General features: G+C 45.6%; 1 protein-coding gene across 2 annotated transcripts in view; it reads left to right on the forward strand.

Moving 5' to 3' along the window:
• The window catches only part of LOC144500635 (acid-sensing ion channel 2-like), a 1,309,014-nt gene extending 1,285,366 nt beyond the window's left edge, over positions 1–23,648 (forward strand). Inside the window, exon 9 of one of the 2 annotated variants that reach the window (XM_078223890.1) lies at positions 21,776–23,648. In XM_078223890.1, the coding sequence (XP_078080016.1) occupies positions 21,776–21,916 (141 nt within the window). In that variant the 3' untranslated portion in view covers positions 21,917–23,648. The remainder of the gene's footprint in view (positions 1–21,775) is intronic. The other variant, XM_078223891.1, reaches the window with a different exon arrangement.
• Positions 23,649–24,414: the final 766 nt, after the last annotated feature.

A 24,414-nucleotide genomic window follows, 5' to 3' on the forward strand; every position in this document is an offset into this window, starting at 1 on the left:
TGGGGCGGCACGGTGGCACAGTGGTTAGCACTGCTGCCTCACAGCGTCAGGGACCCGGGTTCAATTTCGGCCTCGGGTCGCTGCCTGCGTGCAGTTTGCACATTCTCCCCGTGTCGGCGTGGGTTTCCTCTAGATGCTCTGGTTTCCCACACTCCAAAGATGTGCGTGGTAGATTGATTGGCCATGCTAAATTGACCCTTAATGTCAGGGGATTAGCAGGATAAATACGTGGGATTACAGGAATAGGACTTGGGTAGGATTGTTGTCGGTGCAGGCTCGATGGGCCGAATGGCCTCCTCCTGCACTGTAGGGATTCTGTGACTCTAACTAATATCTAATATTATCATCAGATAAAATATTGATGTTAAACAGGTGTTTAATGGGGCATTGAGTTTATAGTGGATATTAAACATTGAGTTTACAACCAGCACTTGGGTTGAATGTTTTTAATAATCCAGGTACAAGTTATTATTTCCAATATAAATTGCAATAGGTAAAAGCTTAATTTCAGTGTACAACCATATATCAACCTTAGCATGGAAAATTATGTTAAAATATAAAGGTTGGCGCAGTCTGAGGTTGCATTTATCATGAATGACCTGGTCTTTGGTGGATTAAATTAGTGGTTCAGTTCATTGGCTGGGATTCTCCCAAAAAAATTCGAAGTGATCGAATTCACATAAAAACTGGAGTAAACCAGCAAGATTTTCAAAATGAATCTGTACACTGCAGAGTGCACTAGTGTGAATCTCATTAAAAATCAGCAGGCAGGGTCTATTCCCGCCAGAGAGGCCAGCAGCTTAGCGCTGAGTGGATCACTGCGCATGCACTGATCTGTCAGCGCTGAGATCAGTGCATGCACAGTAGCCCCGCACTGCTGGCCTCCCGATTGCTGGTCAGCTCAATCACTGGCTAGCCCCGTAACCCCCACGTCGCTGGTCATGTGACTCCCACCACCACCAATTGCTGCCCCCCCCCTCGACGTGTCCATGTCAGCCTTGACCCCCCCCCCCGCCCATCCGCCTTGACCTCCCCCACCCACCCACCCGCCCCCACAGTCCCAATCTCCCGATCCCCCACCCCCAGCAGGAGACCTGACCCCCACTGTCCAAAACCGCCCCCCCTCCCTCACCCCCAACCTCCACAGTCCAGAGCCACCCCCCCCCCCCCACCCCCCACAGAAGGCATCTGGATGGATACATGAATAGGGAGGAAATAATAGGACACAGACTTAGTAAGAGCGGAAGGTTTTTTTTTGTTTCGTTCGGGCATCATGATCAGCACAGACTTGGAGGGCCAAAGGGCCGTGTTCCTATGTTGTATTTTTGTTTGTTCTTTGTTCTACTGAGCCACAACTAGAACTATAAGCCCAGCTTTTACTTTTGATCTTAAACTCTTAGTACATCGAATCATATAGAACAGGAGGCCATTCAGCCCTACATCCTTTGAAAGAACTGTCCAGAACTAGTCTCATGGTTTCCCCTTTATCCTGAAGATGCTTCCTTCTTAAGTCTATAACCATTTCCCTTTAGAAAGTTCCCGCTTGACCATCCTTTCGGGGAATGCATTTCAGTTAGCAGTCGCTGCATTATATTTTTAAGAAAAGCCCATCTCCCTGCTGACTTTTACACTAACAGATCTTAACTTTGTATCTCTGATTATCATCCTCCTACCAATGGAAATAGCTTCTATCTTTCCGCTCAATATGGCTGATTTCCCAAACAAACTAATCGGCAGCAATTCTCCCCAAAAAATCCAAGTGTTGAATTTGCGTGAAAACTGGAGTAAATCGCGCTGTTTTTTTCAGTGGGAGTTTAGAGAAGAATCTCCTACACTCTGCGCACTGCTGAGAGCCTCAGTATGAATCACGTAAAAAATCAGGGGGAGGCCGGCAGCATAGTGCTGAGTGCGCCACTACGCATGCGCCAACCTGTCAGCGTCACGATAAGCGCATGCACAGTGGCCCCTGTCAGCTGGCCTTCCGATCACTGGCCAGCTCGATCGCTGGCCAGCCATGTGATCCCCACAACACTGCCCCTCTCACCCCCCCATGGCCTGATCACTGGCCTCCCAAACATGCCCAGGCCCAGACTCGACCCCCCCCCCCCCCCCCCCACCCCGCCCCCGGCAACCCCGATCTCCCCCCGACCCCCAATTCCTCTCCAACCACTGACTGTACTGATACCACCCTCCACAATCCCAACCCCCACCTGCAGCCCCGACCCCCCCGCGGCAGGCTGCCCCCCCCCACCCTTCCCCCCACACACAACACCGATGGCCAGCCCCGATTACTGGCCTCCCTCCCTCCCCCACCGTCCCTGACTGCAGAGTGGCAGCTGACTCCCCCACCCCACTGATTGCCCCAAGAGGCCCCGCCCCCACCAACCCACCCCCCCCATCAGACCCCCTCCCCCTTTTGGTCCCACCCCCTTAACATTGCCCTTTGCCCGATGGGCAGTGCCAAGGTGCTCCCTGGGCACTGGCACTTTGCCACTTGGGCAGTGTCAGGGGGCACAGGCTCCAACTGCTAGGGTGCCAAATCCCAGGAGGCACCCCACCGCCACTTGACCCTCTAGGGGGCCCCAATTTCCTCTCCTTTACTCCAGCAGGGTTGGGCTGCTATCTTCCCGCAGGTGGGGCTATAGTAATCCCTGCTGGGGTGAAACACTCTGGCGGGGAGCGGTGGGGGGAGGGGAGGGGAGATGCTAGTGGGCCTGGCGATTCCACCCGGGCCTGCTAATCATATTTAAATTATATTTAAATGACTTATTGAATACCTAATGCAACTCCTCGACTATTTCTGGTGCGGAGCTGACAGTGCTGGAAATCTGGCACTGGGAGACCCGTTCAATGCCAGAAACCCAGTGCGGATCGAGCTAATCCAGCGCGGCTGAAATCTCCCAGCCAGCTGAGCTAAAAAGTCAGTGCGGGGGCGGGTGGGAGAGTCGCCCCCATTATGTTCATTAGCTTTCCAAGCTGAGGAATCGATGGTGTTATAATCTTCATCACTCGGAGATGCTCAATCATCTGCCTTTTTGTGTGCAGGACAGTTCCTCTTCCTGGTTTACCAGAATATCAATATTATCCCGATATCACTATCCTAATAAACAAAGCTAAAAACCTCCAAGCTAAGTGTTCTTCCTAAACTGTGTTTCTTCAATAAGAATGAATTCAGTCATGGGATTCTCCAGTTATAATTCAAATGCCAATTCCCAAATTATTCCTGTCCTTCCGCATAGCCTCTTCAAACATCACTGATAGATGCCTTAAATTTTCTTCTCCCAAGATCTGTACAAGGTTACAATAACTGGGTTTGAATGCCCTTTAAAAACACCTTGCTAATCTTGGCAGCAACACCTTTGAACTGAGTGAAAACCAAAAGTTGGTCAGGAATTCCACCCTGATTCCTGATCCCATTCTATATTTCCCAACGGAAGTTCCTCCATCTTCCATTGAAATTATAAACAGATTATCTCTGAAATGTTTTCCCCATGAGATGCTTGGAGTACAAATTTCTGAGGGGTGGATTAAAAGTGACGCACTTACTCAAAATGTAAAAATGGTTAACTTGACCGCGGATTAACAGAGTGAGGCAATAAACCGTAATGTTTATTTTTTTTATATACTGTTCTTTGGGAAATGACTAAATAAGAAGTGCAGCACAGTTTTCTGTTTGTTTGAAACAGCTTTTGAGATATTGTCGGTGACACAACTGGAGTACAGGCTTAGAAGTCAGAGAATGATTAAACACGCATAGTTAAAACTGGCATGAATGTCAAAGCCCATTTGGGTTCATGGTGATCTCTTTTGATTTAAGTACAGCTCCGTCATCACACTTGGAGACTCCTTCTTGACAATCCTTCTCTGATTTCATTAACGTCCACATGTTTAAACAAAAATATCCCAGAATAAAATCAAAACAAAAGACAAACATGTCAAGTTCGATTGTGGTTATCATCTGGTTTGCTTTTATAAGCTTTGTTGGAAACACTTTCTGTTACGGAAAACCTTTCTTCAAGAATGTCAATCAAATGATGAACTCAAAGTGGGAACTAAATGTTAATCTTTTCCACCAGTTCTTACTGCTAATGAACTGAAGTTTCCTCCATAGAGAGACTGCCGAGTGTAATGTGCTAGCCTTTCTAGTTTGAGTAAGTATTTTATGTAAAGCTGTTTTACTGGAAGTTTGTTATTTGCGTGATCTTAAGTTGCATCTAGGTATGGATTTTTTTAACAAGTGACTGAAATGTTGGGAAAACACTGGTCAAGTCAGAAATAGAGGGATACAAACGGATGGTCTAGTTAGGAACACATGATCGGTGCAGGCTTGGAGGGCTGAAGGGCCTGTTCCTGTGCTGTATCATAGATCATAGAAACCCTACAGTGCAGAAACAGGCCATTCGGCCCATCGGGTCTGCACCGACCACAATCCCACCCAGGCTCTACTCCCATATCTCTACACATTTACCCGCTAATCCCTCTAACCTACACATCTCAGGACACTAAGGGGCAATTTTAGCATAGCCAATCAACCTAACCCGCACATCTTTGGACTGTGGGAGGAAACCAGAGCACCCGGAGGAAACCCACGCAGACACGAGGAGAACGTGCAAACTCCACACAGACAGTGACCCAAGCCGGGAATTGAACCCAGGTCCCTGGAGCTGTGAAGCAGCAGTGCTAACCACTGTGCTACCGTGCCGCCCCACCTGAAATTACAGGTGGTTGGTTCCAATTTTCTCTCTGTTATGTGAAATTCTTTGGGCCGATCTTTTCCTTTTGCCCCTCATAGCGCTTGACTCCCTTGCAGATCAAAACTGGGCAGTGCCAAGGTACCTCTGGGCATTGGTACTTTGCCCCTTGGGTAGTGTCGGAGGCCCAGGCTGGCATTGCCAGGGTGCACGTGCTCAGGGGGCACCCCCGCCACCTGACCCCTTGGGAGGCCCCAATTGCCCCCCCTTCACTCCAGTGGGGTCAGGCCGCTAGCTCCCCGAAAGTGGGGAGCTACTCTAAACCCCGCTTGAGTGGAATACCTCTGGCGGGATGGCAGAGGCTAGCGGCCTGGAGAATTCAGTTCCAGGCCCACTAACTACATTAAAATTACATGTAACTATGGATTTAAATTTCTTTCCTGCCTTCCTGCCCGTTTCCAGCGTGGATCCGATGGCACCGGAAATCCGGCGCTGGGAGATGCGCATGCAGTGGCAAAGCATGCGCAAATTCCTCGCATGCCCTGCTGCATTAGAAAATTAGTGCGGTGGGGTGGGAGAATCCCCCCATAATCTAGTATTTCAAACTGGAGGCACTGTACCCATCCAAATCACACACATTATGGAGACTTACTCGTACATGTATAAAATTAGTTGGCACTAGAGTTATGTATTTACAAAGATTTCACATTCGTTATAGTCAGCAGTGCAATGCATTGTTTATCTTCAGTTATTATTGATTTATAAGTGTCACAAGAAAAGTTGATGCGCCATTGAACTGTATAGCTAGAGGGTATAATTTTATGCTTGGAAAATCTTGCAGTTTTTAAATGACACTGCAGAGAATGGAATTGACTCTCTGATCATATCTGACACAGTCTCAATGTTATCGAATTTGTCAAAATCATCTATTGTCACCTAGGATTCTTAAGTCACATTCCACATTTCAAAATTATTCTATGCTGTGACAATGGATTTTTAATACAATATTTATGGGCAATATTGTGTTATTCTGCAAAGAAATGTGTGCGTCGTGCGTGATCGTGTGTGCATGTGCATGTGTGTGTGCGTGCATGTGAGTGTGCATGCATGTGTGTGTGTGTATGCGTGTGTGCGAGCATGTATGTGTGTGCATGCATGCATATGTGTATGCATGTATGTGTGTGTGTGCATGCATGCATGTGTGTATATGCGCATTCATGCATGTGTGTGCTTACATGCATGAGTGGGTGTGTGGGTGCGTGCTTGCGTGAGTGTAAATTATTTAATTAAGCTGGGGAAAGATTAATAGATACAACTTGTCTGGGAGAGTTGAGAGGTAAGGGGTGCTAAATGTATTTGTAATAAGGGCCCATGCCCAAGTGGATTTATAACTAAATAGATAAAGGCAAAATACTGCAGATGCTGGAATCTTTCCAGCATTTTTTATTTCTGTTATAAGTAAATAGGTTAGGGCTAAACTGTTGCGTTCAGAGATAGATAGGGATTTGGCTTTGCAGCAGATAAATTTCAAAGGCGAGTAAGGGACTTTTTGGTTCACACTACTGTCTCACAGCACCAGGGACCGGGATTCAATTTTGTACTTGGATGGCTGCCTGTGGGGCGTTTGCTTGTCCTCCCCGTATCTGTCTGGGTTTCCTCTTGGTGCCCTAGTTTCCTCCCGTAGATCAAAGATCTGCTGGTTAGGTGGATTGGCCATGTTAATTTTCCCCTTAGCATTCCAAGATGTGTAGGTTAGGGGGATTAGCCATGGTAAATGAGTAGGGTTATGGGGATAGGATGGAGGGGAGGGCCTGTGGGATGCTGTTTCAGAAAGTGGGTGTAGACTTGATGGGATGAATACCCTCTTTCTGCTCTGTAGGGATTCTATGGTTCTATGATCTTACGACTTACAAAGGTTTCATAAGTAAACAAGTAAAGGTAATTGTATTTCATTTAACCTGAAAGGGGAGTCATAGAGTCACAGAGGTTTACATAGAGGAAACAAGCCCTTCGGCCCAACTTGTCCATGCTGCCCAGTTTTTAACCACGAAGCTAGTCCCAATTGCCCATTTGGCCCATATCCCTCTATACCCATTTTACCAATATAACTGTCTAAATGCTTTTTAAATGACAAAATTGTACCTTCCTCTACTACGACCTCTGGCAACTCGTTCCAGACACTCACCACCCTCTGAATGAAAATAATTGCCCCTTTTGTATCTCTCCCCTCTCACCTTAAACCTATGCCCTCTAGTTTTAGACTCCCCTACCTTTGGGAAACGATGTTGACTATCTAGCTGATCTGTGCCCCTCATGATTTTATAAACATCTGTAAGATCACCCTTAAGCCTCCTACACTCCAGGGAAAAAAGTCCCAGCCTATCCAGCCTCTCCTTATAACTCAAACCATCAAGTCCCGGTAGCATCCTAGTAAATCTTTTCTGCACTCATTTTAGTTTAATGATATTCTTTCTGTAATACGGTGACCAGAACTGTACACAGTATTCCAAGTGTTGTAAACAGTATCCCAAGCGTCATTAGGAAGACAGGAAAGATTGTTTTATTGTTGGAAAAGCTGAGTTCCAAAAGATGTTGAGTACAATGGAATCTAAAGTGGCAGGGTGAAAGGATATTTAAGGAGTGATGTTTAATTTAATTGGGTTCAGTGTGTGGAGAAGATACCCTGGGAACAGTTGTGTGCTGAGAGAAAGTGCGAAATCTGAAGCAGTCATCCAAAAACCAAAAAGGTCTTTGGTTTCAGAAAGCAGTCTTATTTTTGAACTTTGTTGGATTTCCATAACAGAACAGAGTGAGAAATTAATTGGTATACTGTTATTAAAGTGACAACAGCTTTTGCCTCGGGTAATATGACTGGAATTATTTTTATAGTTTAGATCTACGTAGGAGTGTTGCCTAGAGGTGTTTAGTTGTGTGTTCTGATCAAGTGGATTTTTTGAGGGATGTTTTATAAGATTATGTTAACTGTAACTTTGATATTGTATGCTTAAGTTTTATTCTTTCTTGTTAAAAAATCTCCCAAAGTCTTACTCAAATTCTATGCTCTTGGGATCAGTAGTTTTTCTTCCCTGTTTCAGATTATTAAAAAAAGGGTTATGATCAGTGAGATAGGTTTCCCTCTGGGATTTGATTTCTTCAGCAAATAACAACTGTTGTGTTCAGATCAATGCTCATCGATTTCTGTACAAACCAGTCTTAGGAGTTAATAGTGAGGCCTGATATGTTTTCACAGTTTTCCCTTCTCTGAGAAGAGATTCCTCCTGAGATTGTACCATCATACATTCTGCTAGCACAGATTGTCACCATCAGTAGAATACAGAGTGAGATGCAGAAGTCTGTATGTGGTGAGGCACTTGGCACTAGTGTTCAGGAGATGGGTAGTAGTACAGTGGCAGCCCAGTAGATGACTCACTGAAAAGTGAGCTCATCTGCTAAGGAGAACAAGCAACAAGTATTTCAGGCAGCCAGAAGAAAACTGCTTCACACGAGCAGTTGAATGAAGAATTGGAAGTGTTAGGGACCAGATCAGAAACTCCAAGGTATATTGTGAAGTTAGCCTAGACCCTAACTTTTTTATTTGGACAGTATGATGAGCATAAGGTATAATTCAATTGACCCATTAGGGAGCTTTTATTGAAACAAACTTTATTTAAGAACACAGTTAAAATATAACAAAAGGAATTGGCATAACTTTTTCCAGTTAAAATACTTAAACATGACAAAGTATGATTTTTAACAGTTCTTCATCTCCATAGCTCTGATTTAAGCAATAGCCTCTTAAACATACATCTTACTTCAGAACCAATTAGCACCAAAAACATATCTGCTCATGTGGATGCTGGATTTCCACCCTTGTAATGCCTCTGGACAGACACAGAAAGACACCTGCCTTCTCACTCCCATACAAATATTTCCAGAGAACGATATATCCTCCAACAGCAGAACCTCCGAGAAAGAGCCCTAGTTTCGGGCAGACCCCTGTCTCCAGACCTCAAAGAGACACAGAGTTATTTCTGCCCTTCACAGAGCCCAGAAAGCAACTGAGCTGGCTTTCTCTGTGTAAGCTGCCCAGCCATATAATGATACCTGTCAGTCAATCTAATCAAGCCCTGCTTTGCAAAACGCCAGGGAATAACACTAGCATTAGTCCAAATTAAAACAAACATTGTAGCAATTCAGATCAATTATGCTGCTGCAGTAACAACAGGGGCTGCTGGATCCAGACAAAATGGCACCGATTATGAAACCAACGGCTAAAACAATCCTGCACAAGAAACATGATCCAAATGCATTTCATAAAGAAACAGTATCAACACAGAAGTCCTACCAAGGAGTTTCATCAGCATGGCTGAAAATATGAAGGATTCAGCCTGTCATACAAAGAACAACAAAGAACAAAGAAAATTGCAGCACAGGAACAGGCCCTGTGGCCTCTAAGCCTGCACCGACCATACTGCCCAACTGAACTAAAACCCCTTACCCTTCCGGGGACCATATCCTTCTATTCCCATCCTATTTGTCCAGACGACCCTTAAAAGTTGCTATCGTATCTGCTTCCACTACCTCCCCCAGCAGCAAGTTCCAGGCACCCACCACCCTCTGTGTAAAAAACTTGCCTCATACATCTCCTTTAAACCTTGCCTCTCGCACCTTAAACATGTGCCCCCTAGTAATTGACTCTTCCACTCTGGGAAAAAGCTTCTGGCTATCCACTCTGTCCATGCCCCTCATAATCTTGTAGACTTCTATCAGGTCGCCCCTCAACCTCCGGTGTTCCAGTGAGAACAAGCCAAGTTATCTCCAACCTCTGACCACAATCCCATCCAGGCCCTATTCCCATAACCCCATTTACCCTGCTAATCCCCCTGACACTAAGGGTCAATTTAGCATGGCCAATCAACCTAACCCGCACATCTTTGGACTGTGGGAGGAAACCGGAGCACCCGGAGGAAACCCACGCAGACATGGGGAGAACATGCAAACTCCACGCAGTAAGTCACCCGAGGCTGGAATTGAACCCGAGTCCCTGGTGCTGTGAGGCAGCAGTGCTAACCGTACAGAGCCACCCTGCCACCCTTTTAGGATATTGGATCAATCACTGAACAAGATTGGAATTAATACACAAACAAGCTGGCACATTTTCTTTAGTTCATCCATGTGAACAGTATAATGGGGAAATTTATTTTATACTCGGACTCACCTTCAATGCACCACTGAGGAACATGCACTCTGTAACAACCAGTGATCCACATCATAAATTCATACATTAATAAAATCAGACAGTGTCAGTTGTCATTCATATTGTATCCAGCAAGGGTGTCAGTCTTGGCTCAGTGGCAAGTGCTCTTGCTTCTGTATCAGAAGGTCGTGGGTTCAAATTTCACGTAATCTAAGCTGACATTTCAGTGCAGCCCTGAGGGTGCGTTGTGCCATCTTTCAGACAAGATGCCAAACCAAAGTCCCAGCTGCCCTCTCAGATAAATGTAAAAGATGTCATGACACTATTCTGAAGAGCAGAGGAGTTCTCCTGGTATCCTGGCCAATATTTATCCTTCAACCAACACATTCTCCCCATGCCTACGTGGGTTCCCTTTGGGTCTTCCCGTTTCTTCCCACGGTCCAAAGATCAGTGCAGAGGGAGGCCATTCGGCCCATCGAGTCTGCACCAACAACAATCCCACCTGGGCCATATCACTGTAACCTCACATATTTAGCCCACTAATCCCCCTAACCTACGCATCCCGGGACAGTAAGGGGCAATTTAGCATGGCCAATGCACCTAACCCGCACATCTTTGGACTTTGGGAGGAAACTGGAGCACCCGGAGGAAACCCACGCAGAGACAGGGAGAACGTGCAAACGCCACGAAGACAGTCATCCAAGCCGGGAATTGAACCCAGGTCCCTGGAGCTTTGAGGCAGCAGTGCTAATTACTTTGCCGCTGTGCCGCCTCACGGGTTAGGTTGATTGGTCATGTCCCTTAGTGTCAGGGGCATTAACAGGGTAAATACGTGGGTTTACAGGGTGAGGGCCTGGGTGGAATTGTTGTTGGTGCAGGCCTGATTGAGCCGAATGGCCTCCTTCTGCACTGTGGGGATTCTATGAGTCATAGATTACTCTATAATTCCATGAACACTAAAGCAAAATAAATTAAAACAGAATACGCTGGAAATACTCGGCAGGTCTGGTAGCCCCTGTGGAGAGAAAAATACGGTTACATTTCAAGGATGGGACCTTCCGTCAGAAAAAAAGATTGTTGTTACTTATCATTTTTTTCTTATTTTTTATTCCATTCTTAAAGTTACAAAGCCAATGCTCTGAATGGACCAGGCAAACCCGAATCCATTCCTTGCTTGCTCCAAAAACCAAATTCAAAGTCCAATTGAATCCAATTCAAGGTCACCACAAGAAAGACAAACAAGATCCAAGCTGACAAGATAGAAATCATAGAACCCCCTACAGTGCAGAAGGAGGCCACGTAGCCAATCGAGTCTGCAGCGACAACAATCCTACCCAGGCCCTATTCTTGTCACCCCACACATTTACCCCACTAATCCCTCTAACCTACGCATCCCGGGACACTAAGGGGCAATTTAGAATGGCCAATCAACCTAACCTGCACGTCTTTGGAATGTCGGAGGAAACCCATGCAGACACGGAGAGAATGTGCAAACTCCGCACAGACAGTCACCCAAGCTGGGAATCGAACCCAGGTCCCTGGAGCTGTGAGTCAGCAGTGCTAACCACTGTGCCACGATGCTGCCCCAAGATAAAGCATTGCACCCCATTTTGGGCTTGATCTTGCAATTGATCTTAGCCAAAAGGCCATCATTTTTGCTGCCAATGCCATTCTACAACAATGGCAATTAGCTGTAAAGCACATGAGAGATCTGGAGGCATTTTTGGTTTGTGTGCAGTAATTGCCAAGCCAGGCAATAGCTTCCGCAGTGGCTTAGTGGAGCTCGCTGGGCCCTCCACTGAACTTTGTCAGGGGATAGTCTTCATTGACATGCATCATTGACTGGAGTGCACACAATCCAGGGTACCTGCAAGGCCTCACTCATGCCATTTTTCTGCACAAAGGCCTTGGGCAGTGCGGAAGCAGTTGAGGAGCGCCCAGCGTTGGCAGGTTGAAGTTTGGTGGGTGGGCTGTGTGATCTGTGATGAGGAAGTGGTTTTTAGTGGTGGCGTGCTGGTTCCATTCCTGCTGCCATGGGGCCTCTGCTGTTAGTCCTTGACACCTGAAAGTTGGAGTGGGAAGAGTGGTAGTGAAGAAATGGCTAATGTAATCCTCAAATGCAACATCAAAACAAGAGAGGCCAAAGGTGGTGGCCATTGAACTTAAAAGTTCTCAGATGGAAGGGATGAATCATGTATCCCGTGACCAATGTTACCTTTGCTCTGAGCAACCTGTCCATTACACTGCACCGTACATTCACGATTCTTGCACAGCTGTGCATGTGCGTATGTTAGAGAAAATGTTGGTTGTGCGCAGCCGGTTTATTGTACCACGCATTACATTCTAGATTGCTCATGCATCCATGCAGTTTAGTGGAAATATTGCCCATGATAATTCTGTTCTTTAATGAGGCCTTTAACTTCCAAAAGAACCTTCCACCACTTTCTCACAACTGGGCACGTGTAGCATTCTGTCATAATACTAAAATAATTCACCGCAGATGCTGAGAAACGGAAATTAAGAAACCGAAAGTGTTGGAAATAATCAGCAGGTATGGCAGCTTTCTGTGGAGAAGGAAACAAATTGATGTTCCAAGTTATTATCAAGTTCAAGGCAGGTTAGAGTTGCTTTGCACCTGATGCCAAACTCACCCATTTTGGTGGTTATCATTTCCCCACTATGTCCAATGGGTCTCATAACGTAAAAGCAAAATACTGCCGATGCTGGAATCTGAAACAAAAACAGAAAATGCTGGAAAGTCTCAGCAGGTCTGACAGCATCTGTGAGGAGAGAATAGAACCAACGTTTCGAGTCTGGATGACCCTTCGTCAGAGCTCTTTCTCCAAATGAAAGGTGTGGCAGTGGGTACCCGCATGGGTCCTAGTTATCCCTGTCTCTTTATGGGTTACGTGAAGCATTTCCTGTTCCAGTGCTACTCCAGCCCCCTCCCACAACTCCTTTATTGGTACATCGACGACTATTTCAGTGCCACGAGCTCTGACAAAGGGTCATCTAGGCTTGAACCGTTGGCTCGGGTCTTGTAACATGATTGATGACAATAAAGGTTCCGAAATGGAGGAGCCCCAACAGATTAACACCTAATTTGAAAACAACTCATGAGGGACTCAGCTAACTCGATCCTTTAACATGTAGACCATGGGAAATTTGAGTGAAGTATTGAAATTGGTGCAAAGGCTGGTCTGTCTACCTATGGACAGATCAGTTGAATCAAATACATTTGCATACATTTAAATTATGCAAGCATTGAAGTGGGTTAGACATCAGATGTTCCTAACGGGTCATTGCCTTTCCTAGGCTTATAGGTTGCCAGCTCATGCAGTGGGCCCAGATTCACTGTAAAACATTCAAAGTGGAGCTGGATAGGAGGAGGCTGACGTCTCTGTGTAGGAAAGGTAGGTGAGATGTTGGTAATCACACTCATCATTATAGAATTATAGAATCATAGAATCCTACAGTGCAGAAGGAGGCCATTCGGCCTATCAAATCTGCACCGGCCCCAATCCCACCCTGACCCTATCCCCATAAGCCCATGCATTTACCCTAGCTAGTCCCACTAAGGGGCAATTTAGCATGGCAAATCCACCTAACCCGCACATCTTTGGACTGTGGGAGGAAACCGGAGCACCCGGAGGAAACCCACACAGACATGGGGAGAACGTGCAGACTCCACACAGACAGTGACCCAAGCCGGGAATCGAACCCGGGTCCCTGGCACTTTAAGGCTGCAGTGCTAACCACTGTGCCACCATTATCATTATCTCCTGGAACCCATTTGATCACCTTCAAGAGGTTGAATCATAGAATCATAGAAACCCTACAGTACAGAAAGAGGCCATTCGGCCCATCAAGTCTGCACCGACCACAATCCCACCCAGGCCCTAGCTCCATATCCCTACATATATTTTACTCACTAATCCCTCTAACCTATGCATCTCAGGACACTAAGGGGCAATTTTAGCATGGCCAATCAACCTAACCCGCACATCTTTGGACTGTGGGAGGAAACCTGAGTACCCGCAGGAAACCCACGCAGACACGAGGAGAATGTGCAAACTCCACACAGAAAGTGACCCAAGCCGGGAATCGAACCCAGGTCCCTGGAACTGTGAAGCAGCAGTGCTAATCACTGTGCTACCGTGCCGCCCCTGTTGGTGAGGAAAATTCCCAGGCTTTGTTTTTCCTTGAATAGGTCTGTTTTTATTTCCCCTCTGGGAGACTATACAGCTGCTGGGAGTGGAGCAGGGTAGAGAATTGTAGGCTGAGGAATTACGTTACCTAGAACGAAATTCGCCCGTCTCGCCTCCGCAGGAATCGTAGCGAGTGGGACGGAAAATTGGGCGGACCATTTCAAGGTCCGTTGAACTTGGGCGGCGATTTCTGGTCTTGGGGCGCGCACGGCCAGAGCATCCCGCCCCTCGTGTTAACACAACTGACGGGAGACGGACTCAGTTGAGTCTTTATCTACCCATCTGTTTCATATCATAGAATCATAGAATCCCTACAATGCCAGAAAGGGTGGTCTTCCAGGCTCCACAATAATCCCAAGGATTGCTGCAATCCCATAATCACTCAGTCTATTCTCGCCGGGACTTAGCGGAGCAACACACCAGGTGACCAAAATAGTTTCCTTGGGAATTGATGAGCTGCCTCTGGGAGTGTGACAAGTAATGGTGTCTGTCAGAAAATATTCGAATGAGGACTGAGGCCCAATGCAGGGTGAATGTCGGGCCTCTTGATTTGGACACACTCTGTTTGTGCATCATTGCCTGAAACCAATTTTACAATCAATTTCTCCATCAAATTGTCGGGTTGGTTTGAAAGAAACCGTGAGCACAACAAACAGCAAGAAGCCAGGGTTGAAACTAAGGAGTTATGTTAGGGAATCCAACATCAGACACGCCAACCTAGCAAGCTCCCAAAAGCTGAACATCAGCTTCAAAACAATTGTCACAGACTCAAAGCAGCTGAGTGGGAAAATGCTCAAAGGTAGTTTTAAATATAAATTAAAGAGGAGGTGTTTGAGTGTGAACTGGAACATGTCTTGTCATAACCTAAGATCGTATCACTTCTATTGCAGTAAGCAGCAGTACACTTAGCAGCAGTGGTGATTGTAAATGAGTGCTGTTGACATTAGTCATTCTCCGCGGAGGGTTCCTCTCCCCAGAACATTTTGATTTATGATTCATGGCAGCCAATTTTCCTGACATTATTTCCCATATGGAAAGGAGAAGGAAAAGGCAGTGGGGCCGGTCCTCTGTCCCATTACTATGGGATTTTTAGGGCTCCCCGAAGGGATAGAAATCATAGAATCCCACAGTGCAGAAGGAGGCCATTCGGCCCATCGAGTCTGCACCGACAACAATCCTACCCCGTAACCCCACTTATTTGCCCTGCTAGTCCCCCTGACACTAAGGGGCAATTTAGAATGGCCAATCAACCTAACCCACACATCTTTGGACTGAATGGGAGGAAACCGGAGCACCTGACGGAAACCCATGCAGACGCTGGGGAGAACGTGCAGACTCCACACAGACAGTGACCCAAGCCAGGAATCAAACCCAGGTCCCTGGAGCTGTGAGACAGCAGTGCTAACCACTGTGCCGCCCCAAATTAGCATACTCAATTGTCAAATCCCAATCCTGCCATGGGAATGAAGTGATCAGGGTCATTTTTAGCTCTTTAACCTCAGTCTCCTCTGGTCAAGTCCAAGGGGGCAGCCATTTCTACTGGCACCACAAGAGGATGGCAGGCTGCTTTGCACCTCACTCCTCCCTCAGATTGGAGTATTTGATTTGATTTATTATTCTCACATGTGTTGGTATACAATGAAAAGTATTGTTTCTTGCACGCTATACAGTCAAAGCATACCATTCATAGATAAGGAAAGGAGAGAGTGCAGAACATAGTGTAACAATCATAGCTAGGGTGTAGAGAAAGAATAATCAACTTAATATATGGTAGGTCCATTCAAGTCTGATGGCAGCAGGGAAGAAGCTGTTCTTGAGAAACAGAAGAAGCTACCTAAGATGGTAGACAGAGTATTTTTTCTTTTAGTGACCCAAAACAATCAAGAACTAGAGGGCATAGGTTTAAGTTCAGAGGGGAAAGAATCAATCGGAACTTGAGGAGCAACTTTTTTACGCAGAGGGTGGTATGTATGCGGAATGAGCTGCTGGAGGAAGTGGTTGAGGCAGGGACGTTGACAACATTTAATAGGCATTTGGACAGATATGTGAATAGGAAAGGTTTAGAGGGATATGGGCCAAATGCAGGCAAATAGGGTCAGCTTAGATAGGCTTTTTGGTCAGCATGGACCAGTTTGGGCTGAAGGGCCTGTCTCCATGCCATACATTCTATAATTCTATGATTCTATGAACAATTTCAGACGGTGGCCTTCTTCCTACTGTTCTTCAACTACAACCGAAAGGCCCCTGAGACCAGTAACTGTCCCATGGCTGTTAACCTCTCACATCTTGTGGGGCACTTGTATCTGTCGCTCCCACCTTTCCCATCTAGCTCAGAACCTTGTCATGTTTGATGTGTGACAACACCTGAATTTTTATAGAGATGGATGGGCTCCAAGCCTTCCACAAAATGACAATGGAATTCTAATTCCTGAAGTCCCATCCTGGACCCGGCACCCATCATTTTCACCAGGAGAGAGAACGGGAGCGGGTTCTAGTTTGCAAATACACTAGAACATAAGAATTTGGAACAAGAATAAGCCATTTGGCCCCTCAATTCTGCTCAGCCTTTCAATAAGAGCATAGCTGATCTGATTATGGCCTCAACTCTACTTTCCTATCAACCCTCTATCTCCTTTGATGCCCTGTTTGGACAAGAATCTACCTGCCTATGCCTTAAAAATATTTATTGACCCTGCCTCTACTGCACTCTGATGGATATAGACCCAACTAGTCCAACCTTTCCTCATAAGCTACACCCTCATCCCAGAAATCTGTTAAGTGAACCTTATCTGAACAACTCTAATGCAATCATGACCTTTCTTAATGAAGGAGACCAAAACTGTCACCAACATCCTGGACAACTGGAGCAAATCATGTTTACTGTTATATTGCATTCCCCTTGCAATAAATGGCAGCATTCAACTTGCCTTCCTAATGATTTTGTGTACTTGCTTATTAATATTTTGTGACTGATGTACCAGGACAACCAGGTTGCTCTGTACCTCAGAGTTCTACAGTTCCTCTTCATTTAATTGATATTCTGTTTTTCTATTCCCCCTGCAGATAAGTTCACATTTTCCCACATTGCATTCCGTCTACCAAACCTTTGCCAGCTCACTTATCCTGTCTATATCCCTTGTGCAGACCCTTTGGGTGGGATTTTCCAGCACCTTCCCCACCCCCGCAGCCTGTTTTCCAGGGGTGGAGGCAGCTCACCATTGGCTACTGGTGGGATCTTCTGGTCCTGACGATGTCCACAGCATTTTATGTGGCTCGCTGTCCCGCCACTAGGGAACCTGTCGCGAAGGGTCGCCTTTGACAGGACTGGAAGATCCTACTGGCGGGAAAGGCCGGAAAATCCCACCTTGTATGTCCTCGTCATAATTTGCTTTCCTATCTATGTTTGTGTCATCAGCAAATTTAAGAACCATACAATCAGTCCCTTCATCCAAGTCACTAATATAGATTGTGAATAGTTGAGGTCTAAGCACTGATCCCCCTGGCACTCCACTCATTAACTCTTGCCGACCTGGAAAAGACCCATTTATCCACTCTCTATTTACTGTTAACTAACAGATACATGCTAATAGGTGACCCCCATATCATGCACTCTTATTTTATGAAGCAACCTTTGATGTGGCATCTTGTGAAAATGCCTTCTGGAAATCTAACCACGTGACATCCTCAAGTTCTTCTTATTCGTATTGCTTAATACTTCCGCAAAGAACTCCAATTAGCCAAACACAGTTTCCCTTTTACAAAACCCCCAGTTGACCTCAGTCAAATTGCACTGAGGTTTTCTAAGTGCTCTGATATAACCACATTAGGTCAGATGAAGACTTATCCCAACAGTACAGCTCCCATATTCCCAGTATTGGTGCTAGTACCTGTGACGTTGGTGTCCCTTTAAGAAAGGTTTTTATCTAAACATGATTTCTGCAGTTCTCACAGCTTCAGTGATGTCATTGTTGCCAGGCTAACTACGATGAGTCCTTTTATTGCTTCTTAAATAGTTTAAATGGGGTTGTTCGTGTTTACTCTGGGATTAGTTTTATGATCCTGCATTGTTAGGAGAAAAGGTCGTGTGTCTTACACTTGCCATTTAGATTGCAACAACACGGTCCAGAATCCTTTCAGAATTGTTAAATTCCCATAGAATCCTTACAGTGCAGAAGGAGGCAATTTGGCCCATCGAGTCTGTACTGACTCTCTGAAAGAGCATCTTACTCAAGCCCAACCCCATAACCCAATGCATTTACCATCTCTAATCCAGTCAACCTACACATCTTGGAACACTAAGGGGCAATTTACGATGGCCAATCCGCCTAAACCGCACATCATTGAAGTGTAGGAGGAAATCGGAGCACCCGGAGGAAACCCACACAGACACGTGGAGAATGTGCAGATTCCACACAGACAGTCACCTGAGGCCAGAATGGAACCCAGGTCCCTGGAGCTGTGAGGCAGCAGTGCTAACCACTGTGCCACCGTGCTGCCTTCAATTGTAAGCTTCCAAATTCCCCACTCAATCCTGAGGAGGTCTACCTTCCACAACCACTTTCCTGGCTGTATATCCTTGTGCAGTTATCCAGATCCATGGCACAGTGTCCAAAATCTCAGTCAGGTTTGGTTCCTTGATGGAGGCCCATTAACACTAATTTCCTTGGATTTAATTTCAGGTCCTTTTATTTACTCTGGGCTCTTATTGCCAGTCACCATCTGTCTGTTTTTAGTTGTGATGATTTTCCAACTATTTTTCCTCCTTTGTCTCTGATTTTATGTGCTGCAACAAACTGTTGTGTATTAGGTCATTCTGATCTTCGACTATAAGTTCCCTAGGAATCTAAACCTATGGGGCACAGAGTCTTCCATTTAAGATGGTGATAAGGAGTAATTTCTTCACTTGGAGGGTTGTTAGTCTTTGGAATTTCTTCCAGAGAGTGCAGTAGAGACTGAGTCATTGAATAAATTTCAGGCTACATGAGACATATATTTGATCGACAAGGGGGTCAAGAGTTATGGGGTACAGGTAGCAAAGTGGAGTTCAGGCCACAATCAGATCAGCTATGTCCTCAGCTATGATCTGATTGAGTGCTGGAGCAGGTTCGATGGGCCAAATGGCCTACTCCAGCTCCTATTTCTTATGATCTAAACCAATGAATTTCCTTGGCCTACTTCCATATGCAGCAATGGGACCGAGTTTTGGAAGTCCTTTAAATGATCCACCTGCAAGGTTTAAAGTTTATTTATTAGTATCACAAGAAGGCTTACATTAACACTACAATGAAGTTACTGTGAAAATCCCCTAGTCGCCACACTCCGGCGCCTGTTCAGGTACACTGAGGGAGAATTTACCATGGTCAATGCACCCAACCAGCACTTCTTTTGGACTGTAGGAGGAAATTGGAGCACCCGGAGGAAACCCACACAGACACAGAGAGATCATGCAGATTCTGCACAGACAGTGACCCAAGCTAGGAATCAAACCCGGGTCCCTGGCTAACCACTGTGCCACTGTGCTGCCCATAGATGCTTGGCATCAGGGCCAAGCAGGCCATAATTTTGGCTGGGTCACTGGGCCTTGAGAATGCCAGCAGTTGAAAGGTGGCGATAGGGATCCATAAGGTAAGTGCCTTTACAGCACTGCTTGTGGGCCAGAAGGAGCAGAAATGTTTTCTCCAGACTCAACAAGAAAGCTGCCTCGTAGACCCCACCACTCCCCCTACCTCATGGATCCCACCTTTGATTATGATTTGCCACAAGACGTGCACCCCCTCGCATTGCCCCTACAATCTCTCTCTTCTCATTCCTCCCCAACTAGGATCTTTCCCTAGCTCCCTTCATCCCTCCGCTACCTGGCTGACACCCCCGGCTGGATCCTTAAATGTATCTGGGACCAGATGGAAGGCAGGCATCAAAATCTGCACCAACAACTATCTGCTACCATCCCGGCCTCAAGCCACTCTCAATCCAGGACAACTAATTATGTTTACAGGGCCTATTAAGGCCACCTTCTTGCGCCAATTTAAATTTTCAGTTGGCAATGCGAGCATCCCACATTAGCCTGGACCATGTCCAGTAGAATGGGGTGTGCTTAGGGTGGAAAGTGCAGGGGGATTGGGCATTAATGGCCACAACACCCCCGACCCATAACAGCTATTGGACAACTGCTTCAGCCACTGGCTGTCCTGTGGATGGGTGTGGCTCCCAACAGTCACGGCCAGGCAACTTTAGCCATTTTCAATCACCAAAATACTGACCTCGTCTTCAGAGCCACCTCCAGATTGAGGTGCCCTCTCCCTCCCTCTCCATTGAATCTGCAGCTCCTGTTCAGCCTATGGGGGCTGCTAGTGTGTCAGTGCTGGAAGGTGTCCCATTGAGTCTCCACCCCTCAGAGCCTACACGCCATCCTTAACTTGAAGGCAATCCCACTCCCAACCATTAATTGGCCTGGCCCTTTAAATTCCTGGGGAAATGTAAGTTCAGTGAATAACACCTGGAATTGAAAGAAAGGCTAGTCTCAGTAATGGTGACCATGGAACTGTCAGCAAGTGCTGTATAAACCCATCTGCTTCACTGGTGCCCCTTTACAGAAGGAGATCTGCCAATCTTACCTAGAAGGACTACATTTGACTCCAGACTCACAGCAATATTATCTGATCCTGAGCAAGCCAGTCCCAGTTCATGAGCAATTTGGATGGGACATCAAATGCTGACCTTGCCAACAATACCCACACCCCATGAAGGAATAAAATATAAAGTATTGTAAACCTTGGCCCTAGTGTCACAGACTTTCCCTCAGTTGGGCAGGAAAGCAACAGAAAAAGCTTTAAGAGTGTGCTGATGTTAATTTCAGGTTTAATTTCAGACTTTGGACGGGATAGTCCAAGCCCAACCTCAGCGTATTTTCCGACAGTGAAGGTGGCTCATCATTGGCTGCTTACGGGATTTTCCAGTCCCACCAATGTCTACAGTGTTTTGCGTGCCTCACCTTTCCCGCCGTCAGGGATCCCATCGTGGGGTGGTGGGCGGTGGGGGGTATCGAGGCGGGCGTGCCGGTAAAATTCCGGCCTATGTTTTTTCCAGTAACTTCAGTAAGGACAATGGCCAGGACTTTACCGTCCCGCCCGCCACGGGAATCGGAGCGGGTGAGGGGCGGACAATGGGAAGGTCTGTTTACCTCAGGTGGGAGATTACGGTTTTGGGACGAGCGAGGTCGTAAAACCCCATCCAGTGTTTGAAAATCAAACAATTCTAGATAAGTATGGTCGATTTTGATTTCTGGATATAAACATTTGGACAGCGAATTCCGACAGTGGCAGCAGAGGAACTTATCAGACGGGTTCCTGAATCCAACAGTGTGGGAGTTGAATAAACAGACATTTAGTTGGTAGAATACCATTGTTCACATCCTGTTGTGCTAAGAACTGTTACATTTCTTTGTTAAACTCCCTCACACTATTGAGTCCACCATGTCCTCTTTGGTGGCATCAACGGTGCTCCCTGGTGATGTTAAAACAAAAGCACAGAGAGATGTAAATGAGTAAGAACAAAGCTAAATAGGCTGAATCGGAACTGGTTAATTGGACTCGAGCTCAAAATGGAGATTCCCTGGTGATTGCTAGTCAGCGGTTATGGTTTGAATTGCAGAATAAATGGCCCTGTTTGTGTTTTGACAGGTCATGAAGGATAAGTTAATGGGCCTGACTAGCTTCAAGAAAGGAGAGGAAGAAAGAAGTCACGATGATAATGTGGTAACACTCTCTGTTAACCTGGATGAGCCGCTCAAACAGGACTCGAGCTCTTCCCAGCTGAACTAAACGTGCCACAAGCCTGCCAACCATCTTTACAAGAAAACTGTGTCGTTATTATACGCATAAAAAAAAGATTTTGTTGAATGCATAATTAATGCTTTATTGCAAGATAAAGACTTGTAAGAAATCCCTTGTAAAGTACAATATACTGTGAAGCTTCCCAGGCAAGGAGAGGCGGCCTTTCAGATTTGGAAATCGCAGAAAGAATTCCTTCTTGTCTGGAGGGCACTGTGCCTAGTCTGCAGTCTCGACACTTAATCAGGGCACGAGCCAATCATTGCCTCGTACGCTCCAAAAATTGAAGTAATCTGTATGGGTATTTTTTCAACAAAATGAAATTGGTTAGATGTGTTTGTGATGGAAGTGTTTGCTGAGATCATCACTTCTTGATTTATTTCCCTTACATGTGAGCTTGTGTCACTTTGTTTTACTCCATTTTAGCGTGCACCCACTGTGGCAAATCCTAGGTTAGGTAAGGTGGTAGTGAACAGCAACAGAATGTAGACCAGCATTGCCCACACAGTATAACATCCCATTCAGAATTCACCATATGTGCTGATCTTTTTTATTCTTCATATTGTCACCGTTTCATTTTTGAGGTTCTTTCCTCCAGAAATAAGCATCCAAACCGAGAGTCCACTGGGTTGTAACTTGTCCTTCGAGACCATCAACCCATTTCCCTTATGTTTGTCATGTACCGTTTTGCTATCGAGAAATACCAAGTTCACTGAATACATTGAAGTCACTTTTTTCTCTCCCCCTGTGCTTGATGGAGATTGTGACACAGGAAAGGACCTGTGAAACGGATGAAACAAGTTCCCAATGGGCGAGCATCACTTTGATTTCAAATATAGTGAGAGCTAATGACAAGAGAAAGCATTGTGTCCTAAGCACTTTCCGACCATCACGAATCCAGATCACGGTGTGATAGATTTTACCAACACTTAGCAGCACTATGTGGTGAGATCTGGTATATGAAGAACATGCAACACCTCTAATAGGGTCTGGGAACATGTTTTTCCCATAGAGGCCTCTGAGAAAGTAGACAATTTACTGTAACAACACATAGAAATAGCAATGGTGCAAAGTGCTGTGAGCTCCTCACACAGAATGGAATCAGTAATACTGTGATAGAAGCCAAGAATAAAGCAAGGCCTTTTATTGAGTGTATTGCTTAGACTTAATGACGATTCTCCAAAAATATAACTGTACCGGTCAAACAAGAACAAAATATTCTGGTTAAAGTTAGATTAATACTTCTGGCCTATACAAAATCTCTACGTCCGGATTGTGAGTTCATTCACCCGTACAAACCAATATCTTGCAACAGAAAGCCACAAGGATGACATTAGCTGACACTGAGGTTTTCTCATCTGATTTATTTCTTTATGTATTTAAAAGAAATGTAGATGTGAGTCTTAAATAAAGAGTACATGAAATGGATGTGCCGTCTAATGAAGAATTCAGCCCTCCAACTTGTGTGTGTCCTTCGCAGCATTCAAAATGCAGAAGTTCTCCGACTTTGCTTGCTGAGATATTTCTCATGCTGGCTGATAGAAAAACAGGGAGAGCAAAGAATCTTCTTTTATTCATGTTATTGCTGAGATCACTGTGTGCGATATTAATGTCGGAACACTTGACACAATTGTATTGTATCACTTTGTCCGCTATTTTAACTGAATTGTTGATCTGTTTATTGTAAGTGTTCATTTGATAATAACACCTGCAGTAATTTCTTCTCGAGGCTAATCTTCTTTTACGAGGCCTGCAGCATTTCATACCCATTTTCACTTTGGTGCAGACATATTGCTATAGTCTCAGAGTTGACAAGAGGAAAGTGTCTCATCGGGATGTTCCACAGGCAGGTCCATGTAATTTAAATGTCAGTCAGCAAATTAAAGGCTTTACATGGGTAGAACCTGTCTGTGATTCCAAGAGCTTCTGATGTTTAATAAAGGGCCTAATTTTCAAAGGTCAACAGGACAGTGCTAAATATCACTTCAGAGGGTATAATAAATGATTGCTGTTTGCGTCTGCGATTTTTATAGGAATCTCCAATCCAGAGAGAAATGTTTGTGAAATGTTATTAAAACACTTTTCTCTGGTGAAGCCAATCATTCCCATACTATCTTTGAGATGTCCCAGTTACACCCCACAATGTGACTATTGATTACAGCAAATACACAGACCTTCATATTAACTAGGATGGGATTTCCAAGCAAGGAGAGGGGTTTCATTTTCCAAATGCAGTGGGATTTAAACTAGTTTTTTTAAAAACCAGAATTCCACCTAATTATCAGGTTTGGCTCACTGTCAGGTAGGGAATGCTGCAGAGACCACAACCCAGCACCTGGGAGGGTTTGTGGCGTTTCGAGTGGAGATCATGAGAGAGGGAGCGGGTACAGTGTGGTTTGGAGGTGATTGCAAGGTGTCAACGAAGAATCGGTGTCATCATTGAGATGCTGATGTCAGGGAGGGATAAGGAGTGGGAGGGAGGCCGGAGA

This window comes from Mustelus asterias, chromosome 11 (genome assembly GCF_964213995.1).
Source record: "Mustelus asterias chromosome 11, sMusAst1.hap1.1, whole genome shotgun sequence".
In the NCBI taxonomy this organism is placed as follows: domain Eukaryota; kingdom Metazoa; phylum Chordata; class Chondrichthyes; order Carcharhiniformes; family Triakidae; genus Mustelus; species Mustelus asterias.